The sequence below is a fragment of the Tachypleus tridentatus genome, chromosome 6 (assembly GCF_004210375.1).
Source record: "Tachypleus tridentatus isolate NWPU-2018 chromosome 6, ASM421037v1, whole genome shotgun sequence".
In the NCBI taxonomy this organism is placed as follows: Eukaryota; Metazoa; Arthropoda; class Merostomata; order Xiphosura; family Limulidae; genus Tachypleus; species Tachypleus tridentatus.
Window position 1 is genome coordinate 116,516,052 of NC_134830.1, and position 13,207 is coordinate 116,529,258.

Sequence of the window (13,207 nt, forward strand, 5' to 3'; positions counted from 1 at the left end):
TGGGTTTTATTAGCTAGTTGTCCTACCCCATATCTATGAGTACGAAATTGGAGTTACTCCCCATCCTAACGTTTCTACAAGTTTACTTACAGGGTGGCAAAAAGATTTGTTGAAACATTATAATTTGTCTTTTTTATTGTTCCCCTCCCTCCTTTGTAAGTAATTAGGTCGACTAGTACTGTTTACTACAGCGTAATGTGGTTTCTATTAGTAGATTAGTACCTCTTACTAAAACAATTGTTTGATTAACTATTTATTCTAACAAGGCCTGACATTATATAATCATAAGGCACTCCACTCGTTACCAAAATTGCTTGGTCTATTTTATCCGAGGGATATAGAATCCCACTATTTAGTGGTGAGAAGTAGCCCAAGAATTGGTTGTGGGTGATGTTCACTAGTCTTCTTTCCTCTCGTTTATCACTTCAAAATTAGGGAGAAGGTCCAAAGTTTATTTAATCGAGCAAACGCGGGAGAATGATTGCTATAGGCGCACCCATTAAGGCAAGAGCCCATTCAGGGCTTGCTTTAGGATCCTGGAAACCCACTGGTTCTATATTAAATCTTACGTATTCTCTTGCTTTCTATGGGAGTAATTTTCCTAATTCTGGTGCATTTTTAATGGGACAGATTGAAAAGCATATGGCCTAGGCCTCCGCTTCGTGAGCCACTGATAATAAAGATTGCCCTCATATAGCTTTGGTGAAATTAACGTAAAAAGTAACTCTAGAACTAGCTAGAAAAGTTCTTGGATAATGCACAATGGAACTGCTTTACCTTTTCTACGACTGTTTATCCCGTTATACAAAGTTTGCTCGATGTTATTCTTAATTATCGATAGTTAGTGTAGTGTGTTGTTTTATTATTATTAACGATGTTTAAAAGCCGAAGGCTAGCAAAGCATTAGAAATTACGAGGCCTAATGTTTGTGATAAAAAATCGTGTAACCTACATTTGTTTTAACATTTCCCTTAATTTATTCTTTTCTGAAGAGGAAAGTGAAGATAAAATATTTTCATCACAGATCTTTAATGTTGTTGCTTTCCTTCCTTTGTTTTTCCTTTTTTTTGGTTTTCTTGAATTTGATGAACATATTCAAATATCTTAGTATGCGGACCATGTGTTTTGAAAAATATTCAACGGAATTCTATATTTCATTGTAGAGCAACTTGTAGCAGTTTAGGTGAAAGGCTAATACATCACTGACTTGTGCTGAGCATGCGCTCTTTCTCTTGCTAAGAATAATTGCTTAAATCAATTTCTATAAATGTTAATTTAGGTTTGTAGAGAACCTATATTAGATAGTCTGTTCTCTCGCCTTCCTTATACACAAACAACTTGTACCGTAAGACTTGTATGTCGTAACCATGCAACCTTGACAAACCTGGATTAAAATCAAAGCAGGTCGTAACTCCTTAGATCTTACAACTGTGAACATTAAAAGAGAAATATAAACATGTTCTTAAAAGATCTCGAATGTATAGTATACATAATTTGTATAATGACTAGTTTGCTTAGGCCTCATATTCGTGATAAATGTTATGTGAAGTATATGTGTTTTTGGTTGTTTTGTAAATAATTTTCTGACTGCCATTTTCCGATTTAAAATGAGAGATATGTAAAATCGGTATTTAAGTTTTATCTTTCGCTTCCTGGGCATTGGTTTGTGGGACACAGTGACAATCATAGACATTCTGGAGTTCCAGGCAGAATTCAGTTAATGAAGCCCCATACTGATAAGGAAACTCAGAAGTAAATTAAAAGCATAGCATTGGGAGCCCTTCCATGTGTGGAGCTCCGGGCAACTGCTCAGTTTGTCCAATAGAGGAGGCATCCTATGAAGATATAAAAGTACATCTGAAATGCAATATTTACACACCACTGATTTGAAATCCGAAATAAACTAATTAAGTGGCATTACAAAAAAAAAAATATCTCCAATTTACGTGTTATATTTTACTTGATAAATACTAGGCCTATTAATCTCCTTCCCTCTCTTTTGATATTTGAACAGTAACTACTGTACATGGCTTAATAAACATATGGCAAATATTGAAATACTAGGTCTACTGATACCCTTTGTAATATTAGTTTATCCATTTTTAATCAGTACTTTTTAACTACTTGCAGCTTTCAGAATATCTATAAAGTATAATAATAATATACATTTTCTAAGTTTGGAATAAAAACATCACTTAAGCGTTAGAACTCTAGAACAATAAAATATGGTAATTTTCCCATCGTTACTTTTGTAGTAATGAAAGTCATGAAATTATTGTATATAATTTAGGCACTTGAAAAAACAAGAAACGTAACAGTACTTGTTAGTCGCAACGAATCAGTAAATGTGGATTGGCTATATTTTTTCGTTACAAACTTCTGTCGAGAGAAGGCCAACAGGTTGTACTCGCCAAGACATATAACTGTTTAGGGCAACATAATTGTTTATTGCATTCCTAGTGGTGGATGAAAATATAAAAGTATCGATTAAATAATTAACAGCGGATTTTTTAAAATTTGGACAGAAAGCAATCATACTGTCCATATTTACAAAGAGAAACATAAAATGCTTTGCATTTAATACATAATTCTTTCATAAAACCACAACTAAATTTATGTTCCAGAATAAACACAATTATTTCATATACATTTTTTTAATTTAAGCCCTCGTGTTTTGTTTTTATTTAGAAGACATTTACATAGATTGATTTGGTTTGTTTTTTTCATTTGACTTGAAAAAAATACAAATATTTATTTTTCAATGCCATTGAATATAATGTTATAAGAATATAACACGTATTCTTATAATGTAAAAATACCTACTAATGCTATTTATATTTCGCGTATAAGTATATAACTTTTATTCTGACTCAAACAAAAAACAGGCGTCTTGACTTTCGATGTTTTTCACCGCAAGACGTTAATTGTTCGTGACTGTAAATGTGTGTTTGTTTAAAGATTTCATCAACTTTAAAGTGAATGACGTGAACTCTAACCCCTTCAATACGGACAGAATCCCGGACTCCATTCTGCTTTTTGAGCAAGATTTTAAAACGCTTTACACTTCAAATTACTTGTTGGTAAATGGTATTAGTGGTTATATTAGGATTAAATTGTTTGAATGTTTTGTTGTGCACAGATCCACACAAAGGAATATCTGTGCTCTGCCCACCGGGGGTATTGAAACCCGCTTTCTACCGTTACTGTTGGGATACCGAAATCACCTCGTAGAGAAAGTGAACTAAATAATTTCACTCTTTACTTAAAGGACCGGCATAGCCAGGTGGTTAAGGCACTCGGCTCGTTATTCGAGGATCGCGGGTTCGAACCCCCTTCACACCAAACATTATCACCAAGGGAGCGTTATAATTTAATGGTCAAACCCACTATTTGTTGGTAAAAGATAGTCCAAGAGTTGGTGGTGGGTAGTGATAACTAGCTGCCTTCCCTAGCCTTACACTGCTAAATTAGGAACGGCTATCGCAGATAGCCTGCGTGTAGCTTCGAGCGAAATTCAAAACGAACCAAACCTTTCTTAAAAGTCAGTTCTTAATTGGTAAAAAGTCTCCACTCCCTTGATGATTAACAGTCAAGTTATTTAGGGCAACATGTGTAGATATAAAGTTCATCAAACTAAACTTTTCAACTGCTTACAAATGGCATAGCCAGATGTATCTAGGTTTGATAGTTAGTCATAAACATACGTTTGAAAATTCTAAGATGTTCAGTGTTTATTCATTTCAAAAGTCAGAACGAAATAAAGGATTTTGTCTTATGTTTACACCGTATGATGATGCATCTGTTACAACATAGAAGATATTTTTATAACGATACCCCAGAATAAATCCGTTTACATCATATTACATATGATACTCGAAAAACCTTTATCACGTGATATTCAATCCCCAACTTAGCGATTTTTTATCCTCTGTGTGCGTAGATTTGCAATATGGATCACGATTTACTCATTTTGACTCCGTTGCCCGTCACGGAGAACTTTATTTTTCTCCATTCTCAGTGTAGATATAACATCATGTATACCTCACATGCAAATCTAATGCACTGGCGCCATCTATACAATAATAATAGTACTGTATTGTACGTCCATGTAAATACTTCGCAGGGTATGGACGAATCTTCACCAAAATTAATATGGAAGCTCATTAGGTTCATGGGAGAATACACAACAATTTTCGATTTCACATTTTGTGATTTTCTGTTTTTTATGGACGTTTTCAGGTGTGTTTTTTTAATGATATATAAAGGAAACAACTTTTCATGCCTTAAGATAAACTTCCACTAATCATGAATTTACATAACTTCCAACCAGGGTAATGGTACCCCAGCTAGTCAATATAAGATTTTTTTCATAACGACACCCCCTGATAAAGCCAATACAACACCATGTAAGATTGTTTTATAATAATGTTCCAAATAAGTCCGCCGCTGCAAGATATAAAATTGTTTTATTTATCAACCAATATGATGAATATAATATTTGGAACTGAATCCATTATGATGAATGTAATATTTGGAACTGAATCCATTATGATGAATCATTTAGAGAAACAATTTTGGTGAATCCTTTACAGAAGCATGTAATATTTGGACCTGAATTCCTTATAATGAATTAGTGAGAGAAACGCGTAATATTTGGATCTGAATCCGTCATGGTGAATTCTTTACAGAAGCATGTTCTATTTGGAACTGAATCTATTATGATGAATCATTTACAGACACGTGTAATACTTGGAACTGAATCCGTTATGATGAATCCTTCACAGAAACGTGTAATGTTTGCTACTGAATTTGTCATAAGTACCTCCATTGAAGCAGGTTAAAACATTTTTGTCTGACTTAAAAACGTCTATTTGTTTAAATGTTATGTAGTATTGATGTGATTCGGTCGGTTTTATGGTAAGGTTGTATGTTAAAGGTAAAATCCTGGTTTCGATACACGCGGTGCGAAGAGCAAAGATTACCTCTGCTGTAACTTTGCGACCAACATTGGTCAAAGAAACAAAACTGATCGGTTTCATTTAAATTTCGTGATTAACTCTGTAACCTGTTTGCAAGTCCAAGATCAAAACCTCAGAAAATTAGAAAGTAGGAGAACAAAAACTAAATTTCTGTTAGGGTGAGGGGGTTGCATTGTTTGACCTCCATAGTCTACCTTAAGACATAAGGTGAGGGGTTGCATTGTTTGACCTCAATAGTCTACCTTAAGACATAAGCGATTGTTAACAGGTTTCACGGCGGCCCAAATAGAGATAAACATTCAATCTTTAACACAATTAATTGTTGTTTGGTAAAATAGGGGAACTACCCCTCCTTTGGGGCGGGTGGCCCAGGTAGTGTGGTCGGTACTCAGTGTATATACAATGTAGTTAACATATTGCAACCATGAACTGCTCTATTTTCCATTGGTTACTTTAATGCATTGATCTAGGCCAACAGGTGTTATAAAACGCGCTGTTTCTAGTCCTTATCACACAAAATCATATTTGAAACGTTTACCTGTTCTTGTCAACACACAACGTAATAATGCTGTCTAAGGAAGGAATTCAGGGTTTAAAGATAATCTAAACATATCTATAAATTCCACTAGCTGAAATGCTCCAATCTAGATCTATGTGCATCTTTCAGGGTTTGAAATGATCTAGTCTAAACGTATGTATATCTTTCATAATTTGGAAACTTTAATAAGTGAAAGATTGAACCTTTTTTTTTTCCTCCCCTACTAAAGGATCAACAACATGTACGCTTGTTGATGTGACAACGTGTGAAGAAGATATATTTATTGTCACACCAATAATGTGATAAACACGTATGAAGGTGGTTTATTTTCGCTCAGTTACTTTGCACGTGTTGTAAATTAAAACCACGTACGAAAAAAAGTTCGCGCTTGTCGTAAAATATAAGTTTCAATGTTTTGCTTTGTTTCTACTTTACCAGCTTTATTCAACATTGAATATGTTAACTTCCATTGTGTATACTAGTTTCAAGTTGTAGTCCAAACACAATGTTTTTGAAGTTATTTTTTAATTTTTGTGTGGGTGATTCTCTTATGCTTGTCTGCTGCTGCCGGTGCTGGCATTGTGCCAGCAGGTCTTAGCTACGACGCTCCCGTATACACCGCTGCTGGTTACGCCCCCTCAAAGGGTGCCTACGCTCATCCCGGTCCAGCCGAAACTGATATTTATGTACGTATCACGTATCATGAGTACTCTACCAAAATGTAAACTTTATGCGATTAAATAATTTTATAAAAAGACGTATCTGTATATATCTTGTAATAATATAGGTATAAAAAATCGAAACTGAATCTAACCTTTCGCTACCAGTGTTCTCATATCCTCCTGGCTTTGGTTGTTGTTTCAGGCCAAACCCCTTCCTTACAGTTTCGGTTATGAAGCCAAGAACGACTATGATGACACTCTATGGCAGCAGGAATCTGGTGACGAGTATGGAACTAAGCGTGACACCTACGGCTACACTGATGATTATGGCATCAGCCGTACTGTGGAGTACGTAGCCGACGAGACTGGGTTCCATGCCTGGATCAAAACTAACGAGCCTGGTACAACCAATCAGAACCCTGCAGACATCCAGATCGTTGCCGACCCTGTCCCCGCACCCGCTTACCCTCCCGTCCCCAAGGCCATTGTTGTTGCTCCTCATTACGCTCATGTCCCTGCTCCCAAGGACGTTGTTGCTGACCCCTCTCACTACGCTGTCGCGTATTCCTATTAAGTTCTTTAATTATATATCAAATGATAACTTATATGGTTGTTAAGGTTTATATGTAACTTGAATTTCGTTGCCAAATGTACTTTTGTTGGTATTTTTGTAATTTATTAATAAAAATATATTTTGAAGGCTTATCATATCATTTCATATTTCATGAGGTTAAAGTCTTCAAGTTATACTCAGCCATAACTTTACAAATGCTTGCTGTGGTGAATGTACAAAGGTAAAAATAATACGAAAACTAAAATTGTGTTAGTTTTAGAACAAAACCACCTTGGACTATCTGCTATCTATGTTCACCGCGAGGAGTCCAACCCCGAATTTTGGTGTTTCAAGTCCGTAAACTTAAAATTGTAATGCCGGAGGCCAGTAATGAAAGTACCTAAATTGTAATTAATTACGAAAATAATATGATTATTTATGAAAATTATTTAAATCGTAAATGTTCAGTGTATTATGCATACACGTGTGTTGTTGGAAGTGGGTTATAAAGGAAGCAAGAAATGTAAGTTTGCGTTATGCTTATATTCATAATAATTGAATATATATATGAAATAAAGAATGGGCTTTCATTTGTCCTTTTTTAGGACAAACATACAAATTTCCAATTTATTGCTTAAGCAAATGACTATTACTTTCAAATAATTGTAGACCAGTAGTCCATACAGAAATGTCATTTTTTTAATGGACATGATAAAGGTAAAAATAACTGGTTTTGAAACGTATATATGTAAAAACGGCACGTTTGGGTTGAGAAAATATTTTACGTAAAGGAGCGAACAACGTTTCGAAATTCTTCGGTCGTCGTCTACGTAAAATATTTTCTCAAACCAAATGAGCTGTTTTTACATGTATATTTTTCTCTACAAGTGGGTTTTCTCGACATCACTGGGTTTGAAACGCTTCTTAACGACACATTTAGCTCATGAAGTTAACTATAACGAAGTAACTTGTTAAGTGCAGGCATTGTTCATGAAGAATTAATTGGCAGCAACTGATTTGGTGTTTAAATAATTCATCAAAGAGGGTAACTCACTTTCAGAAATAAATATTCTAGATCATGTTGAACCTTTAAAACGACCGCACCTAGCAGGAGAATGTTCTTTTCGATGCCTGGCGCCAGGCTAATGTCTTACCTTTCTCTAAGCCTGGGAAGGATCCCAAGATTCCTTCAAACTACCGTCCAATTGCTTTGACGAGTTGTCTCTGTAAGACCTTAGAGAGGATGGTTAATGCTCGTCTTGTTTGGTTCCTCGAATCAAACAACATCCTCTCACCCACCCAGTGTGGGTTCCGATGACAGAGCTCCACCATGGACCACCTGATGCGACTTGAAACGTCCATCAGAGAAACCTTTCTTAAATGACAACATCTTGTATCAATATCCTTTGACATTGAGAATGCTTATGATACAACATGGAGTATGGCATTTTGCGAGACCTCCATATATATATATATATATATATATGGGTTACGTGGCCATTTGCCTATTTTTATTTTAAAAAATTAATTGACAGGAGATTCTAAGTTTGTGTGGGTTTGACACTTTCCCGTTCTTTTCTACAGGAACATGGAGTCCCTCAGGGCAGTGTTTTGAGCGTGACACTTTTCAGTATAAAGTTAATGCTATCACTGAACAACTCCCTCTTACTGTTGCAAACGGGATCTATGTCGACGACTTTCACATCTCATGTCAATCATCGAACATGAGGTATATTCAGCGGCAGCTACAGACTTCCCTCAATCATTTACTGAAGTGGATCACAGCAGAGGGTTTTAACTTCACTCTCTCTCTAAAACTGTTTGCATGCACTTTTGCCGCCAAGGGAGTATTCACCCTATTCCTGAACTCCGTATTAGTGAAGTTGTGCTGCCTGTGGTCCATGAAACAAAGTTGTTGTGGCTTATCTTTGACCGTAAGCTGACCTTTATACCATACATCAAGCAGCTACGGGTCAAATGTACAACAGCACTGAACATCCTCCGTGTCCTCTCTTCCACCACTTGAGGAACGGATCGATGTTCTATGCTAAAGATATATTGTGCTCTTATTTGATCGAAACTCGACTATGGATCACTGGTCTATGGCTCTGCCAGAACCTCGGTCTTAAAGATGCTGGATCGCATTCATCATCAAGGACTTCAGCTCTGTTCTGGGGCTTACTGCACCTCCACCGTTTGCAACTGCCTTTACTATATGCTTCGAAACTTCGTTCCTTACCAAAGCATCCCACCTGGGATTGTTTTTTTTCCTCGACGGGCCATACGTTTTCAGAACAGCTGATCTGCCATTGCAACTTTTGACCTTCGTATCGTACTATGGCTTCTTACAGTCCCCAAATGTGACCTATCTTTAAGTCATATGGGAAAAGCAGACACTCCCGATTGGAAATACTGTCTATTATTTGCTGAACCTCTTTCAAACCATCCTTCCATTTCTATTTGAACAGATGGTTCAAAATCAGGTGACGGTTTGGGCTCTGCCATGGTTTGTTGTAATTCGGTGGTTGCGCGCATAATTCACTCTACAGCTTCTGTGTTCACTGCTGAACTGTACGCCATTTCTCTTGCTCTGGATCACATAGAAGCTAAGCAGTACTCAAACTGCACTATTTATACTGACTCTCTTAGTTCTCTGCTGGCCCTGGAATCGCTTCATGTTAGTTCACACCCTGTTCTCTCCAACATTCAAAACCGACTGGCCCATTTCTCTTCAACATCTACTTCTATTCGGTTTTACTGGATATCGGGCCACGTTGGTATTCGGGGAACGAGCTCGCCGACACCGCAGTTAAATCTATCTGCGCTGGCACTATCACTGTTGTGCCTGTTCCATACATGGACTGTGGTTCTGTATTCAAGGCTCGGCTCTGTGCCAGCTGGTAGTGGACTTGAAGTGAGCAACATGAAAACAAGCTTTTTTCAAATAAAACCCTATATTGAACTTTGACCATATTGCTTCCGTAAGAATCGGAAAGAGGAAGTTGTTCTAACTAGACTATGCATTGGTCACAGTTTTTTAACTCATCGTTTTCTTTTATCTGGAACTGATGCACCAAAGTGTAGTCTGTGTAACACTCAGGTCACAATAAGCCACATTTTACTGTCTTGCCCTCGTTATGACTCTCAATGATGACACCATTTTAAAATATTCTGTCCCAAGGTTTGTCCATAACGTTAGACAGTGTTATTGCTGATGGTGACACTGTCCACCTTGGAAACGTTTTTAGTTTTTTAAAGGCCATTAATCTTTTTAATTTATACATTATACCATTTTTAATGAGATTCCAATTTAAGAATCATAGTCCATCAAGTTCGATTTGAAATTAGAAAATGACCGTAATGTCAAATAACTCAAAACCAGGACTGGAAAGACCAACTTCAGGTGACTGACGATGGTTTTTGAACTCACCTGTTAGTCTCCCTGGTGAGTTATGATAGATTACAATTATGCTACAGAGAGTCCTTTACAAATTTGTATTACTGTAGTTTTTCTCTTAACGTTGCAGACTAGATGTAAACATTGGTTTTATGCTATTTATGTTTTTTAACTTTGTTTTGTTTTACCTTAATTTCCTTTTATGAATTTTACTAAATTTACTTTAATTTTAACTTTTTACCGGATGTTTGGTGCAGATAGCGTGGCTGCTTTGTACCGTAAAACACCAAATCAACCAACCAACCTTCTAAACGTTTTAAACATCTCGATCGAGAGATATTTTGCAAACTGGGATAATTGGCAATAACAACCGGGTACGTGTTAAAATTTCCAGAGTTTTGACTGTCAATAATAGCGGCTAGGTACGTCTTAGTATCCTGGAGATTTGACAGTGGAAGGACAGCTAAGTACATGATGAAATCTAAGCGATTTGACTGTCAATAAAGATACCAATTATTTGTTAGAATTTAAAAGATCTGACAGTTAAGAAGAAAAAAATAGGTACATATTGAAATCCTGGATATTTGAGAGCGGGAAATAACATGTTGAAACTCTGGATATTTGAAAACTGGGAAGAAAAGCTAAGTATGTGTTGAAATACTGAGGTTTTTCCCTCAGAAGGATCAATTAGATTTATGGCGGAATCTTGAGATTTAACCAGTCAGGACGAATTAACCGTGCTTTTGCTGAAATGTCTCAGCTTTACCAGAAAAAAAAAGTCAAATTTATTTGTATATCCTTTGTTTTTCATGGCCCGGCATGACCAAGCGTGTTAAGACGTGCGACTCGTAATTTAAGGGTCGCGGGTTCGCATCCCCGTCGCGCCAAACATGCTCGCCCTTTTAGCCGTGGGGGGTGTATAATGTGATGGTAAATCCCACTGTTCGTTGGTAAAAGAGTAGCCCAAGAGTTGGCGGTGGTTGATGATGACTAACTGCCTTCCCTCTAGTCTTACACTGCTAAATTAGGGACGGCTAGCACAGATAGCCCTTGAGTAGCTTTGTGCGAAATTAAAAAAAAAAAAAAAAATCCTTTGTTTTTCAATCACGAAGATCAACTGGTTATGCTTTGAATTTTCTCGTTTTGCCAAAAAGAGTAAAATTTGGATAAAATCCTAAGATTTTGGTTATCTGGAGAGATCAACTAAAATTCCAAAAATGTTTCCTAACCTGAAAGATTATCCGACATTTTCTTGAAGATTTTTACCTTTTTAAAATGGTCAAAGCTTATAAAACTAAAAACCGGGTTTGGTATCCATAGTTTCTACAGCACAGATAGACCATTGTGAAGTTTTATGCTTAACATAAGCAATCCATAAATAGTCAATTGTACTCGGTTTCAAACCTCAGTGTTTATGTCAGTCATAAAAGCTAAACTTTTTTTTTTTAAATATATTGAGGATATCTGGCCAGGAAATGTAAAAATTAGGCATGTTAAAATATTGGGGTTATGTGGCCAGTTAAAGACAACTTAATTTATGCTGATACCTTTTGGTTTTGTCTTGCAAGAATGAGCAATACATTTCGTGTTAAAATTTCAAAATGTTGCATTTCAAGGAATGTAAAGTGAATGTGTGTTAAAGTTTTTTTTTTTTTTTTTACTGCCAGTCAAATCGATCAAGTTCGTGTTGAAATCCAAATGATGAAAAGTTTGTGCCACCAAGTATGACTAACTGTATTCCTTTTGATAATGATAGTTTTAAATTTTAGCTAAGAAAAAACAAATAAGTTTGTTTTAAAATAATGAAACTTTGCCTGCCAAAACTATAAACTAAGTTAGATCCTATTGAATTTCTGACTGCTGACAAACCAGGAAGGCCCAACTGAGTTCATGTTGAATTTTAAGGTTTCTCTAGTTATCAGAAGTCTACTGAGCTCATGTTGATATCGTAAAGTTTGTCCATCCATTAGAGATCAGCCCCTGGTGAATCAGTGGTAAATCTAGTGCTTATAACCCTCAAAATTAATTTCAATTCTCACAGTAGGCAGAGCATAAATAACCCTTTGTTTATCTTTGTGCTCAACAACAAACAAACAACATATTAGAGAAAAAACAAGTTATTGTTTCATTCCTAAACATTTCATTTAATAATAAATTCCAAGCCAGGAAAGAAATCAACCAAAACTGTTAAAATATATTTATGCTTCCACAGGCAGGAAAATTAACTGAGGGAAAGTTTTTTATTTTGCGATACAAAATATTGGATAATTAGTTTTATAGATTGAATACATGATATAGTTCATTGACTTTGTTAAAATAGAATGGATTCGATAACAGTTATCTCATGCAAAGTGCAAATTACTTCATTTAATTACACTTGAAAATATTAACGCTATTACGTTTCGCTTCAAGGTTTGAAGTGGCCGAAATAAACACATCAAAAATAATTTTGTATTGCTTTGATGATTTCCCTTTACAGTCAACAGCATTTTCATCAGCATCGCTTATAGTTTACATTCTATAGACTTATCCCTAGCTATCACTATACTATGCAACAGGTGATAGGTCTAAGATTCTAAAAGAATGGCATGCGATTATAATTCACGGTGTTCTAGAAATCCGGACCCATAGAGTAGAACACACATTTTATTTTTTAATTATTTATTATTTAAATTGTGTGCCATTGACAGCTATACACATGTAAATTCTTGGTATACTGTATCGTAAGGGTATTTCTTTCCTTAAATATGTAAATCTGACATCAGAAATGTGTTTAGCTTTGAGAATGTCTTTTCCCTACGGGTTCAAACCTCTGGGACATTATGTATACGTTCCGAAAAATCTGATATTTTAGTTTTAATAAATTCTATAAAGCAAAACAAAACTGTTTTATAGAAGAAAACTATAAAGTATCTCCACATATCGTGCGTAACTGTTTCGTGAGATTGGCATGCATATGCATCCTCTGCTTCGCAAGTCATTTAAATACAGACACCCGAGTTCCTCTATCACGTTTCACTGAAATTGGTTCAGCCAGTTTTCTCGCACAAACTTATCACGTCACGACCCTTGACAGAC

General features: G+C 35.9%; 1 protein-coding gene across 1 annotated transcript; it reads left to right on the forward strand.

Moving 5' to 3' along the window:
* The first annotated feature begins 4,305 nt into the window (after nucleotides 1-4,305).
* Nucleotides 4,306-6,873, forward strand: LOC143251696 (uncharacterized). Its single transcript, XM_076502945.1, has 3 exons — nucleotides 4,306-4,331; nucleotides 6,035-6,203; nucleotides 6,382-6,873. Exons 1-3 carry the CDS (start codon nucleotides 4,306-4,308, stop codon nucleotides 6,751-6,753), a joined length of 567 nt encoding a protein of 188 aa, XP_076359060.1. The 3' UTR covers nucleotides 6,754-6,873.
* The last annotated feature ends 6,334 nt before the right edge of the window (nucleotides 6,874-13,207 follow it).

Bases quoted from the DNA above. Each gene is read 5' to 3' on its own strand.
- LOC143251696 (XM_076502945.1), top strand. From the start codon at position 4,306: ATGAATTTACATAACTTCCAACCAGG. The intron at 4,332-6,034 runs GTAATGGTACCC...ATGTTTTTGAAG, and splicing joins TTACATAACTTCCAACCAGG to TTATTTTTTAATTTTTGTGT. The intron at 6,204-6,381 runs GTACGTATCACG...TTGTTGTTTCAG, and splicing joins CAGCCGAAACTGATATTTAT to GCCAAACCCCTTCCTTACAG.